At 47.8% G+C, this 14,464-nt stretch overlaps 1 protein-coding gene across 2 annotated transcripts in view; it reads right to left on the bottom strand.

Annotated features, from left to right (window-relative positions):
• SAMSN1 (SAM domain, SH3 domain and nuclear localization signals 1) overlaps positions 1-14,464 on the bottom strand; it is a 523,635-nt gene that overhangs the window by 477,258 nt on the left and 31,913 nt on the right. For both annotated transcript variants that reach the window (XM_086934054.1, XM_086934053.1), the window contains exon 2: positions 4,319-4,450. In XM_086934054.1, the coding sequence (XP_086790180.1) occupies positions 4,319-4,450 (132 nt within the window). The remainder of the gene's footprint in view (positions 1-4,318; positions 4,451-14,464) is intronic.

The following is a 14,464-nucleotide window of genomic DNA, read 5'->3' as shown; positions in this document are numbered from 1 at the left end:
TCTTGTGGCTCCGTCGTGGTCATTCCGCGAGCAATCATGGCAGCCGCTCCCCACCGGAAGCCTGCAGGAGTCGAGGGCCCCCAAGACTTTTGTAGAATCTTCACGGCTGAGGGGACGCTTTCGAGAATGGGATCCAAGACCTAGCAGACAAGCGTCCGAGTTCCAAGGTGTCCCAGGGCCATTTTAGTGGACCAGGCCCAAAAGGGAAAGAGCCTGCCGCCATTTTGAGAGTCCTGTGGCAGCCGCCTATCACTGAACCGCAAGAGTAGGCGCAACTCAGCTGAATGGCGGATTTTGGCACAGTGTACCAAAAGCGGGCGGAATGGCAACTGAAACGGTAAAGGGGCGCCCCACTACAGCACATGAGCCGCCACCTGGGGAGGCCCGTTCACGCCGCCTCTCCCCCCCACCCCCCCCGGGGCGCCCCACGCCGTTTTTCGGAGCAGCATTGTAGGATGCCAAAACCAGTGCGGCAACTTACTGGACATCACCTGGGTGCCATCCACATCTCAGCGCGTTCTGCTGCCTTGGGACTATTCGCACAACAGACCGCTACTGACGAGGCCTCCCCACGCACCCCCCGGGATGCCCCACGCCATTTTTCAGAGCTGCATTGTAGGATACCAAAAACCAGTGCGGCACCCAGGTAACATCACCTGGGTGCCGTCCAGAACTCAGCACGTTGTGCTGCCTTGGGACTATTCGCACAAAACACAGCTACTGACCATTGTTGCTTCTTTTTTCAAAAAAATGTTTAAATGTATTTACTGTTTTTGTTGCGTTCTATATATTTATAATTTATTAAAGTGTTATAATCCTACTACTTTGTTGGAGTATATTTTTAATGTGACACATAATTGTAAAAACTTTGATTTACAAAGAGGCATCCCTGGAATCTTCCGCTTCAGGCTCGGACCCACACACCCTCACAGTGAGAATCCCCTCCCCAAGCACAATACGGGATGGTTATCAGATAGTAGGAACCCGTATGGTGTGACGGATCTCATGGGGTGGGGGCCTTCATCTACTGTAACTCCTTTGAAGAGGGATGATTCTCATACATGCCAACATTTCAGAAGAGCAAAGTGGGAGATTTTTTTTAAAAAATCGGGAGAATGGGGCCTTGAATCGGGTTATTGTCATGTGTGGGCTTTGGAAGTGTGCTGCTGCAGGATCGGACATTTCAAACTCAAATGCACGTTCTTTTTCTTACCTTTCCGAATCATGGAGCGCAATAGCAGGCAGAGAAAGGGTGATGCAAGTGTTGAACACTGCCTGGCCTGGCAAGTTGCTGGCAGTGCCCCCCCGCCCCCCGCCCGCTCCTGAAACAGGGCACACACACCGCCGCCCCGAGTACTTCACAGATCTTTAAAAGACCATGCGCTTGTTAATGAGGCTTAAATGGTTTATCACCCCTTCTAGAGCCCCTGCATCGGCCCTCTGACGTTTCTTGGAAGAATTAGCACGTAACACAATACCAAGCCCTGTCAGCTGAAACCCCCGAGGAATCGGGTTTTTGCTTGCAGGAATCGGGAGGCGGGAGACTAGCACTGAAATCGGTAGTCTCACGCCTGAATCGGGAGGGTTGGCATGTCTGGATTCTCTACAGCTGGGGCCATAAACTACATCCGCAGGGCTAGGTGATAGCCTGGGACCGGCCTGGACAATTGGACACAGAGGAAGAGGAGAGTCAGAGGGTGCGGTAGTGAATAGGGTGAAAGGGAGGTGTCGGGCGGGCACAGGGTGTGATTCTCAGAGAAGAACAGCGCAGATGGGGGGAGGTTTATGGCCCATGCATGAGAGAGAGAGCGGGGGTGACCAGTGCGTGGGGGAGATGCTTGCGAGGGTGGGGAGCCGTGCTGAGAATCGACGGCGTGCAGAGAGTGGGTCTGGTCAAGGCATCTAAAATGGCTGCCGTGCACGACAAAATTGTGGCATTGGAAAAAAGGCAAGATGGCGCAGACAATGTTTATCAATAAGGATTAATTTATAACAAAATATTTTATCGCAGTGACAAATTGGCGGTCAACACTTCCTGATTTCCATCGAATCGAACGTTAACAGACGTCACGCAGCAAAAAAAATAAAACGCTCACGCACAGCCGCTGGAAGACATGTATCAACATATATGAGCCTCCTCAGCCACCCTCAGAAAACATAAGGGATCAGGATACGTCTCCCGTACCCCCTTATACCTAGTAATTTAATTAAATCGAAACACAAAATGGCGAATTCCCATTTTGCTACCAGTTTGCGGCCCGGTTCGCGATCCGGGAAGCGCTTCTACCGCGAAAAATCAATTTTTTTTTATTTTCCCCTCGGGACTCTTTTATAATCCCAACATCATTCCTAGGGGGTCAAGAGGGGTCTACCTTGCCCCCTTTCATTAAATTCCCCCTTCGTTTTTCGCCTCTTCTTGTCTCTCGATCCTACCGAGAGACAAGATGGCGGCCGCTACGGACTGTTTAGAATGTTGACAGACACCGGAAAGCCAATCAGCTTCGCTTCGCAAAGCTCCGTTACGCAAAAAGTAAGCGAACCGGAGCGCTACCCGGAGCGCTGTTACATATATATATCTTTTTTTGAACGTTAATTTCTCAAAATCCACTGAAGCACATATATTGAGACCTAGCAAAGGCACATCGGGCTAACAGTCCCTACAATTTTGGCAAGTTTCGTGCAAATCCATTCAGCCGTTCGAGCTAAAAGTGAGGCCAACCGCCCTATGGAAATTAACATGGGAAAAATGCGTTTTGGGACCCCCCTTTTTTCTCGGCCCCCCCTTGACGGAACCCCCCCAAATTTTCAAGGGCTGCTCAGAAACAAAATGTGCCATTTTCCTGAAAATTTCAGCCGATTCCGTCCACAAACACCAAAGTTATTAGACATAGAATTTTCAAAAGTTCCATAGAGAAAAAATCCTAACTATATATACCTACTGGCGACCGCCAGTAGGTAATATATGTCTGATGAGCTATAAATGTATTTCTGCTGCCGTGGTAACGAGGACACTGCTGGGGAAATAGTATTTCTGAGCCCTCTTTTCATCCCTTCAGTCACTTTTGCACAATGTACTTATTAATCTGGTTATTTTAAATCTATACATCTGCACAAGATTTGCTGCGATGGAATGACCCCTCAAAGATTATGGGAAGATTAGGTCTTTCCTCATTCTTTCAGGCACTTTTGCACAATGCACTTTTCAGCCGGAATATGGCTGGGATAGTTGGGTCTAAGGACATTCACTACGAGCTGATTTGAGTTGGACATTTTTATGCTTCGATTTTTAGGATGGTGCTTTCTATATCATTGAGATTTTATGTGGATATGATATTTTAATAACAGTCAATACCGTGATGTATTGTGATGATGATTTTATATTGTGTATTGCTCGCTGCTCATTTTAACATGGCCAAACTCTATGATTTACTGTCATAATGTTTTTATATTGAGCATTTTTTATGGTATTTTTTACCGAATAAAGATTATTTTGATTCTGTGTTTGCATTCTATCACTGGTCGCAGGTGTAGGTGTGAACAAATTTGGGCCATTTTCTTTATTATATGCCAAGTTTTCAGTCCGAATTGTTTTTTTATTGTGTGTTTCCATTGCAATTTTCATGCCTAGTTTTTTACACCCACTTTGCACTTTAGAGCCTTGCATATGTTTCACGCTTATGCAACTTGTGGGGGTTTTGTTCAGGCAAATATCAACTTGGTGACTTCATATTGATAAGTCTCCGATATTACTTAGGAAATTCTCGTTTTTAATGCCATTCCAAAATTACAGTTTTTTGTTGTTGTTGCAGTTTTATATAGCGCGCGCTGGCCACGAAGGTATCAGAGCGCTTTAGATGAGCCACAGTTGCATTACAGACGGACACATTAATTTGTAGGCGCAGGAAGATTGAGTGATTTGCGCAGAATCACAGGATGTTTGAGCCTCCTGTCAGACTCGAACCCGTTCCCCAGTTTCAAAGTCGTCCGTTCTAGCCGTTAAGCCACACTTTCGTTCCCCAAAATAAAAAAATGAAGTTTGGAGTATGTAAGATAGTGCTGTATAGCTCGAAGCCATGTATTTCATTGTACACTGATCTGTATTGTTATTGTTTCTATAGGAAGATCTCCTCTTCTAATGGTTGGACAGATTACTATTCAACTCCCAGAAAGCACTGCCAGTGTTTTCACAGTTGTTTGTATAATTAAAAGACAATATATTCAATATAGTTCACACCCATATAGGAACAGTTTTCCCCACATTTTCAAATCAGTGCAAAATATGGAGCACAAATATGTTTTAAAACGCATTTTCACTTACAAATGATATCGATCTGTCAGGTGGAACGAATTTCATCAGTGTGTTAAATTGGCTTCTAGCATCTCTACAAAGGCTCTCCTTAGGATCCTGAGCTTCTTGGACACGTTCATACAGGCTATCCATGGAGCCTTCCTGCAAAAACAAAAGCAAAAGAATACTTTTTATGTGGACTAATGGACTAGGAAAGCTGTACTCCACAAAACATATGTAAGACATTTGGCGCTCTCTTTAATGTAAGGACATTTTTGTGACTTTGAGGGAAACATTAACACGCACGTTCCAGCAGCTGTGGTGTTTGCGCATGTCAAGACATACACATGCAAGCTAAAAATAAACTTCTGTAAATTGACAGAAGGATATTATAAAAAATGTACAAAAAGTTCTAGGATTTAAAATCTATTTGAGAGTTCTGCGCCACGGAAGATTATTTTCTTCTCTTTTTTGCGTTGTATGATTTGGTGCTGGAAAAATTAGCTGAACTCGGTACCAGTGTGCACTTGTCTAACCCTGGGCGTAGTTCGCGGAGTCGGACTCCGCGGAGCTACGCGAAGACGTAGTTGCACTCCGCGAACTACGCGTAGCTCCGCAACCATGCGGAGTTGCTTGCTGGGCCCGTTCGCGCGCCGTTTTTCGTCTTCGGGAGCGCGGTGCGCGTGTTCGGGGCGTTGCCTGCATGCTCGGGATGGCTAGCGCGCTAAATTACCCCAGAGGTTTGTCCCGCCTGCTTGCGTTCCCTTATTTCCTGTTCCGGGTCAATTAATGTGGTCGCGTTGTGCAAGACATGTTCGGGAACTCATCTTCTCGTTCGCGCGTCCTTATGGCTTTATCGCGCTTCCAATGACGTTATCGCGTTCGCACAGTCGCACGGGAGGGTTTACAAACATGGTGGCAGACGCGACCGGGAAAAAGCGAACGCAGAACCAAGGTAAGCCATTGCCGCGCACGCGATAATGTTATTTAGCGCGCGACAATGTTATTTAGCGCGCAACAACTACGCTCCGCACCGGATAGCGGAGTTATCGGCAGCTACGCGAACTCCGCGGAACGCGGAGTTGCCAAAACTCCGCAAACTCCGCAAACGGAGCGTAGTTCTTCGCCCAGGGTTACACTTGTCCAATCAACTAATACTCCAAGGCAAATGAGCTCCTACTCCCTGAAAACATCTAGTTTATAATTGATGCTATCACATAAGCTGTGCTGCTGGAATAGCTACTGTGAGAAATTAGGTTGGTGGTTGACTGGAGTGTGAGCTCTGGTCAAGCAGGAACCACAGTCCTTGTCAGCGTGAGGCAAAAGCCAACCCTAAATTAACCTGTGCTCAAACCTCTGGTAGCTTGGCACAGATAGGCTTAACTTAGAGGTAATGTGTAAAGTATTTGTGCAACATTTCAAACAGTACAAAAGTGAAAAGCACCACTCAAAAGGATCTCAGACTAAGTTAGAAAAATAGAGTCAAATGTAATTAATAAATCAAGACCAAACCAAAAAAATACATTCAGTACAACAAGAGATATGACATTTCAAAGATTTTAGTGCACATACTGCCAAAAAGCACAAAGCGCCAACTGTGGATATCTGGTCGCAATGGACCATGACAAAGTCACAAGTTTGGGCCAACCACGATGGAGCGCGGGCCGGTTACAGGGACCCAGTTAGACCTATTGAACAAAGTACCTTAAATCCTTGTTTGTGGAGTGCTGCAAGGATCTGCCTCAAAGATGGATTGCGCATCTGAAGCAATGCGTCAGTATCAAGATGCGTAGAGGCAGCAAGGCTAGGGCCTGCATCCTTGATGAGGATCTCTGTGATGGGGCTTTTGACGCGAAGTTTGGCGTCGAGGATGAGTTGGTTTCAAAGAGCGGTGAGGCTGCGATGCAGGGTCTGGCGTCGTCGTCGAGGCTGCCGGCTAAGAGGGATGTGACAGTCTGTGCCAAGGATGCATTGTGCAGTGCTGATTCCAAAGTCGTCGGAGACTGTGGAGGTGATACAGCCCTTTTTGATGGGTCCAATCCATGCAGCAGCGGCGATGGCCCGGTTCTGCTTGATGATGCGCCATACAGCAGAGGAGATGCGTCAGTTCTGCTGCATCCACAAGCCCCTTTGGCCAACTTCCAAGTGTCTAGGACTGGGGAGGCTCCATTTGGCACAATGGAGTCACAGATGGCTGAATCCAGGTGCAAGGTTGTTGGAAGTTTGTTGTGTCCCTGAGATTTCAGATCAGGAGGCCAGCCAACTACCCCTTGGAGTAACTCTGCTGGTAAGTGCTGGTGTCTGACATCGAGTATTTATATCCTGTTGTGCCTTTTTGCAGTGAGAAGAAGCTCCTAGAGCCATGCTTTGAAGTGCACAGGTGTTCTGCCAATTCCAGAGACACCAAACATGAAGAGGTCATCTGTTCCCATTTGGAAATTACACTTATGAAATGTACAAAGGTGACTTCAATGTTATTCTGTGGTAGAAGTAGACCTTGCGGTAGTGAAAAACAAATGTAAGAGTTTTTCACTACCAGGACATGTAAATCTTAAAAGTACATGTCCAACCTTTTAAATACATTGCGCATCTGCCCTCTTGGCTGTCCCCGGCCTATCCCAGTGATGACTTATATGTATTCATAAGGAGGTTTTGGCTCTGGCAAAAGGTTTACTTTGCCAGGTCGAGATGGCATTTTAAAACTGCACACACACACACACACTTCAGTGGCAGGCCTGAAACATGTTTAAAGTGCTAGTTAATTGGGTGGTGCAATCAGTGCTGCAGGCCAACTAGTAGCATTTATTTACAGGCCCTGCTAATTTACTAGATACTTACAAATCAATTAAATATGCAAATTGGGTATAAGCCTATCTAAAATGATTTAAGGAGAGAGCACAAGCAATTTAGCACTGGTTGGCAGTGGTAAATTGTGCAGAGTCCTAAAACCTTCAAATGTGAAGTCAGCAAAACATGAAGTCTGAAGGCAAACGGTTAGGGAGAAAACCACTCCTGGGATGTCAGGTCTAACGGATACCCATACATGCCATTACTTAAATTGACCATTGTAGTGGTTGGTGGAAATGTTTACACAGTGGATGTGGTGTACAGTGGCAGTATTGCACTCAAATACTAGTTTGTAACTATCATGGGTACCAAACAAGAGAATGTTAAAAATACCTACACTTCCATAGGTCATCTCTTTGCCATCTGCCCCCAAACCCTTTCCAAACACTTTTTGGAAATGCTGTGCGGTTGCGTCTTTTAAAGTACATGTTCCCTAACACATGAAGGCTATATGGTATGGTTTGCTGATTTATAGAAAGTAATTACTTTATTTATTTTTTTTTTTTTTTGTAAGACCTTTATTACCATTCGATAATTATACACAGCCATGTGCCTACAACCCTGGGGCCGGCTGCAAATCATTAGACAGTACATAGTGACGCGTTAAACATACATTTCAATACCTTACCCTGCGAAATCCGGCATTATATTTGCAGAGCATGAGGTCTTATTTTTTAACAATTTTGTAGTTTGCCAACTGTAAACACAAAAATAACACAATAGTAACCTTCAAATGAGACTCTTATAAGCTGTCTGGCTCAATAATATCACAGCGTGAGATCATGGGTTGTGGACGTATGGAGGCCCGGTGCTGCACACCTCCCATAGAGTGGAACTAATATCTGGGTTATTCCTCCCCGCCAGCATTCAATGTCAGTGTATAGTCCGTGAAATAACACCAGAAGTCTTTGGGCCTAGATGTTGCTGGCAATTCCTCTTCGTAGGTCTGTAGTTTGTCTCTACAACTGGCCATATGTAGCAGCCATCTGGATGTGCTGGGCACCTGCCTGCTGTGCCAGCATTGTGCTATCTGTCTCTTGGCCAGCAATAGTGCTATCGCGCAAAATTTACGCCGTGTAGCTCTGAGCTGTGGTACTACACCCAGCAGACAAGTGTGAATCGTGCATTCTACTTCAACCTCCAACATGGTGGACAATGCATTTACCACTTCTATCCAATACGCATGTACTGCAGGGCAGAACCAAGCCAAATGCACGAACCCTGCTCCCTCCCCATTACATCTTTTACACCTGTCATTATCCTGTAGTCCGAACCTGTACATGCGCGCAGGTGTGTAGTATGCCTGGTGTACAAACTTGTAGTGAATGATCCTTAAATTACCGTTTGGTGTAAGGATTTGTGTTAAGGCACAGGTTTGTTGCCACTCGTTTTCAGATAGCGGACTCTCCAATACCTCATCCCATCTCGCTTTGGCCTTGTCAGTAGTGTACGGTATCTCAGCCTGTGCCGTAGAGTACAACCTAGACACCAGGTGTGATAGGTCTTGTGTGGTGATGACCAGCTGTAGTGTGTTCAGGCTATCTGGTTCCGACGGGAATGTTGGATAGTGCACCTGCATTGCACGTTTCAGTCGATAGTGCGTGAATTGAAACATGGGCGTCTTGTTTTGGACATACGTTAGGTCTTCTGTGTTCACAAATGAGCGTTCCTGAAACATGTCACCCATTTTCCCAATACCTACTTGTTGCAGTAGTGACATGCCCACTTTTTCCCACGTTACCGATAATGCTTGATGGTAGGGTAAAGGCATCGCGGGTGCGTACAATGGTGTCTTGTGCGCTAGGTGTCCCAACTTTCTCCATGCCTTGACGGTGGTGTCGATTGTGTTAATATCACGTGTATGTAAGGGCTGTCGGACATGTGAGAGGATCGACGTCAGCGGTATCGGCAACGCATCTCCCTCCTCAATAGCAGTGTGCGTGAGATATGGTATTTCGTGGAACCAATATGCAGCATATTGCGCTTGGGCGCATAAGTAGTACAATAGGAAGTCTGGCACCCCGAAACCTCCCCTGATATATGGAAGAGTCAGCGTCTGAAGGTCTACACGTGCTTGTTTTCCTGCCCAGATTAGTTTTAGTACCAGTGATTTTATACTCCTGAATACTTCTGCTGGTGGTGTAATAGGGATGTTATTAAACAGGTATAGTAGTTTAGGCAGTATGTTCATCTTCACGATCGCTATACGATCTGCTAACGACAGGGGTAGCTGTATCCAGCGTGTTACCTTATCTTCTAACTTGGAGATTGTCGTGCCATAGTTCGATCTGAGGACCTCCGCCGGGTCTCTATGGTACCACACACCCAGATATCTCACCGGGTCCGACTGCCACTCCAATGGGTATTCGGTGTCCTGGGGGGTCATCGTATCTGCCAGGGGTATAATGGAGGATTTGGACCAGTTTATGGCTAGGCCCGAGTGCCCACCAAATTTGATATATTCGCGTATTATTGAATTTAGATGTGTGTTGGGGTCACGGACATATAGCAGCATATCATCTGCGTAGAGCGAGATGTGCAGTGGTCTAGATGGGAACTGAAGCGCTGATTCTTTGTAGTTTTGCCGTATAATGCAGGCCAGGGGTTCAAGTGCTAATGCGAATAATAGGGGTGATAGAGGACATCCCTGCCTTGTGCCACGTCAAATATGGAATGAGTCCGATACATAACCATTGATACGCACCCTGGCACATGGTTTGGTATATATGAGTGATACCCATTGTACAAATCGTCTGGGAAACCCCATTCTATGTAAAATGGTAAGTAAGTATTCCCACTCAATGGAGTCAAATGCCTTGGCGGCATCCAGCATAACCGCCGCCGCCTTCGTGGATGGATGGAGATAGTGTGAAAGGGCGAACAGTGACCTAGTATTATGGGAGGTAGAACGCGTAGGGACAAAACCTGCCTGATCTGGCAAAACCAGACTTGTCATTAGAGGTTTCAGTCGCGTGGCCAGCAACTTCGCCAATATTTTAGAGTCGGTGTTAATAAGTGAAAGCGGCCTATATGAGTCGCATGCCTCCGGATCTTTGGTAGGTTTGAGGAGCGCTATAATTGCTGCTTCACGCAGTGTTGGGGGTAATTCTGCTTGCTCGAAAGCTGCACCATACATTTCCACCATATGTGGGGCAAGTATGTCCACATACTGTTTGTAAAATTCATTAGTGTACCCATCCGGGCCTGGTGCCTTCCCATTCGGGAGAGACCCAATTACTTCAGTCACCTCCTCCACCGTGATGGGGGAAGCTAACATCTCCCTCTGCCCGTCCGACAGCCACCCTATCGCCACATTCTCTAAATATTTGAAGGTGTCCTCACTCGACGCTATCGGTCGTGTTCTGTACAGCTCCTCGTACCCTTCAGCAAAACATTTTAATATGTCCGCCGCTTGCGTGTGTAGTGTGCCATCCTCCGCCTTAATGCGTAGAATTGGTGTGTGTCCTTTGCCATCGCAAATTTTGGCCGCCAGTATACTGCCAGGTCTGCCACCCTCCCCAAATGCCCTAGCAGAATGCTTCCTGTCTAGGTATTTGATTTCGTCGTCTATGAATGTTTGATGTTCTGAGTGTAGCGTTCTCAGTTCCCCCATCAGGGTGACATCTTGAGTAGCCTCGAAGGCCAACTCCAGTTCCCTCATGCGTGTTTCGCAACGTGTTATTTGTCGTCGGATATCTTTTAAGATACCTATTGTAGTGCTCATGCATACGCCACGTATTGTGGCCTTGAACGCTTCCCATAACAGTCCGGGGTCCTCCACTGCAGGTTCGTTCAGTAGGAAGTATTCTTTGATCGCTTTGTGAATGGTGTTTGCGTATACTGTGTCCGTGAGCGCACGGGAGTTGAATCTCCAGTGAAAAGGGGGCATTGTATGATTCGGGATCATGAGGGCTAACAATACAGGGTTGTGGTCCGAAAGTGTCCTGGGTAATATCTTAATCTCTCGTGTCCACAATGTGACGCCATCTGACCCTAGCCAGTAATCTAAGCGTGACCAGCTTTGGTGGGCCGCAGAAATGTGTGTAGCACCTGAGGCACCAGGGTATTTGTGTCTCCATAGGTCAGTCAATGAGAGATCTGAAAGCATGTGCATTAACTTAGCCCTGGCCTGCTTATGTGGTTCTGATGAGTTCGTAGACCGGTCCACTCCCTCCTCCATCGTCACATTCCAGTCCCCACCGCATATGATATGAGTGTTCGTTAGTGTTTGCAGGTGGCCCCACAGTTCTTGGAAGAATTCCGGGGCGTCCGTATTCGGCCCGTATATATTGAGAAGCGTTATCCGCTGCCCACGTAGTGTGCCCGATACAATAACATATCTGCCATTGGGATCACTTACAACCTTATGTGCTATGAAGTTCATGCCTCTGCGTATTAGTGTGATCACTCCCCTCGAGTAGGAGGAATAGTTAGCCGTGTATGAGGATTCCGACCAACGTCCCCCTAGTTGTGCATGCGTGTTAGGTGCAAAATGTGTCTCTTGTAACACAGCAATATCAATTTCCCATCTCTTTAAGTAGGCAAAGACCTGTCTAATTTTCTTCGGCTGAGCTAGACCCCGTATATTCCATGTAAGGAGGTTGATATGATTCCTATTGGTGTCTCCTATTACCTGTGCCATCCATACAATTGATGGTTCCATCGATTCAGCAAATGACAATTAGAAACAGTACAAATATGCGTTTCCCCAGTTAAGAGCATATGCGCACCACCACCCCCCCGCCCAGTAACACCTCGCAGACGATTATGTGTTAACAGCTTTGGTCTCAGAACTTGAACAATTCTCCCCTTCCCTCCGCCCCCACCCACTCCAGCATCCCAATTCTGCCGAAGCCATTGTCCCATTGTAAACAATCCCTACAAAAACAGTCAAAGATAAACAACTTTGTTGGGGATCACCCTTTCGGAGGTCCGCCTGGGGCACAACTCTACACCCAACTGAATGGGTGCGGACCACTCATACATTCGCGATTCATACGTGTGTACTGAGTCCATCCATCCCGTTTCCACCCACAGACCCCGGTATTCTGGTGAGTTAGCATATATCACAATAGTAGGTTAACGTATATGAATATTGTAGTAACATTGCACCACTCTATGTGGGGGTCGGACCCTACGAACCAATTTGATGTCGCAACACAGTGTCTTATAGGTACGCAATGTGGACTCCCCCACTCGTGGTCATCCGCTCAGGAGAGCGACAGTGGCCTGAGTCATACTATCCAGGTCACCAGTGGAAGCGTAATGGTACTTGCAACTCACAAGTTCAAAACAGAAAGTGGCTATTATCAGCAATTTGTCAACAGTTTGTGCGTTCCGTGGCCACTGCCAGTGAACGCCTGCCACTATGCATAGTCAAAATTGTCAGCGATTCTGTGGTGAACCTCGACAGGAGCCCATGGGTCGAGCAATCTGCGCCATAATGACATTCATGCATGCTGAACTTGGACAAATGTCTCGGTGCAGACCTGCTTCCAACACCATACAAGTGAGATCAGAACGTCAGGCCAGTGTCATTGCATGTGAGCAGAGAGCCCGTAGATCTGGGGCTCCCGTGTCTATGCAAAGAGGCCTCTTGGGAGAATAGTAAAAGGGAGTCTTACCATAAATTTGCAGCTTACCACCCTCATTCTTTCTCCGCTTCGTCCGAGTCTGTGTGTCGAGCGTCTCGTGCTTGCTGCTTGTGTTGCTGTACCACCTTTTTAACGAATTCTTGGGCTGCCCTTGGGGTTGGTAATACCACTGCCTTGTCATTCCATGTCACCCTCAGCCGCGCCGGATACAGCATGGAATATCCCACGTTTAAGCCTCTGAGTTTGGCCTTGACGGACGCGAATTCCTTCCTCGCCTGCTGCACCGCCATTGTGTGGTCCGGGTAGAACTCCAGGTTGTTTCCTTGGTGTGTGATCTTCCCCTTCTCGCGTGCCAGTCGGAGGATGGTGTCTCTGTCGCGATAATTGAGGATCCTCGCAACAATCGGTCTTGGTGTCGCTCCTGGTTTCGGCTTGGGTGCCAAGGACCTGTGGGCTCTCTCCACAATGAAAATTTGAGACAGGGCCTCAGTCCCAAAAATGTCCCTGCATAGTTGTTCTATGTAGACCTCCATCTTGCCCGTGTTTGTAGATTCCGGCAGGCCCGTTATACGTACATTATTGCGTCTGGAGCGCGCTTCCAAATCCTCCTCTCTTGCTTTGATTACCTCCAGGACTCGCTCCATTCCGGTACACTTGCTAGTCGTGGCACGCGATTCATCCTCCACTGTCGATATTCTGGATTCGGCGGTGTCCAGCCTTTCGCCATGTTTCTCAAGTTTGTCTGACATCCCATCCATCCGACACGTCAGGTTGTCCAGTTTCCCGTTGATATCCTGTACATTAGCTTGTATGGACAGCAATATCCTTTCCATATTGGACGTGGGCTCCATATGCGGCGCGTCTTCCCCCTCCGGTACCTGTTCTGTGACTTTTGGCGCTTTCTTGCTCTCAAAGGAGATTTTTTGCTGCTGCTTATCCGGCTTCCCCATCGCGGCTGATCCAGGAGGCCCACTAATCGTTATTCGTCTTGTTCTGGTGGCCCTGGCCGCTGCCGCCGTGGTCGTACTCCTTGTCGCGATCCCGGGGGGCACCCCAGTACAGTAGTCCCCCAGTTTCCTTCGCAGTATGTCCTCGCCTCCAATCTAGAAGGAGCCGCAGGTGAGCACGTTCGAGTGCATGCGTGATTCACACCCCAATGGCGAGCGCTTGTGTAGAACAGCTCTGTCCACCTCTTGTTGCCCTCGACCCTCGTGCGCTTGGACGCCACCCGATGGGTCACACTGACACCCTTCACGCAGTGTCTTTGCGGTTGAGAGCCCGTGATTGCCCAATGCTTTTAGGGCTATGAATTGTACCTCGCACTTGGTCTGCCGTGCGTTTGGGGAATCTCACCCTAACATGGCACTTGTCCCGTTATGCTGCACTGCCGCGGCTCCCGCCCAGCGAGAAAACGGCACCTCACGGGAACAGACGTGCAGCGGCTGCCCTCCCTCGGTAGCGCCGGTGCTCCGCTATCCCCACAAAGCGCTGTGCCGATTTTGGTTCCCACCTGGGTCGTCGGGTGATAGCGGGAAGGCGCTGCAGCTGCCCGTATGTCCCAGCTTATCCGGAGCGCTGACGCCCGTGTCCACGTAGCACACAAGTCAATCACCCGCGCTCAAGAGCCCGCCCAGTGCTCGGACCTGGGTGTAATCCTGCAGTGCCCTCAATGCGGCGTACAATGCACACTGCCGGCCAGAGGATGATGGTGCATGAGTTTATCGTGTTACTCTTC

This window comes from Lissotriton vulgaris, chromosome 8, assembly GCF_964263255.1.
Source record: "Lissotriton vulgaris chromosome 8, aLisVul1.2, whole genome shotgun sequence".
NCBI lineage: Eukaryota > Metazoa > Chordata > Amphibia > Caudata > Salamandridae > Lissotriton > Lissotriton vulgaris.
Note: the sequence above shows the minus strand (reverse complement) of the source record. Positions and strands in the feature narration are given on the sequence as shown.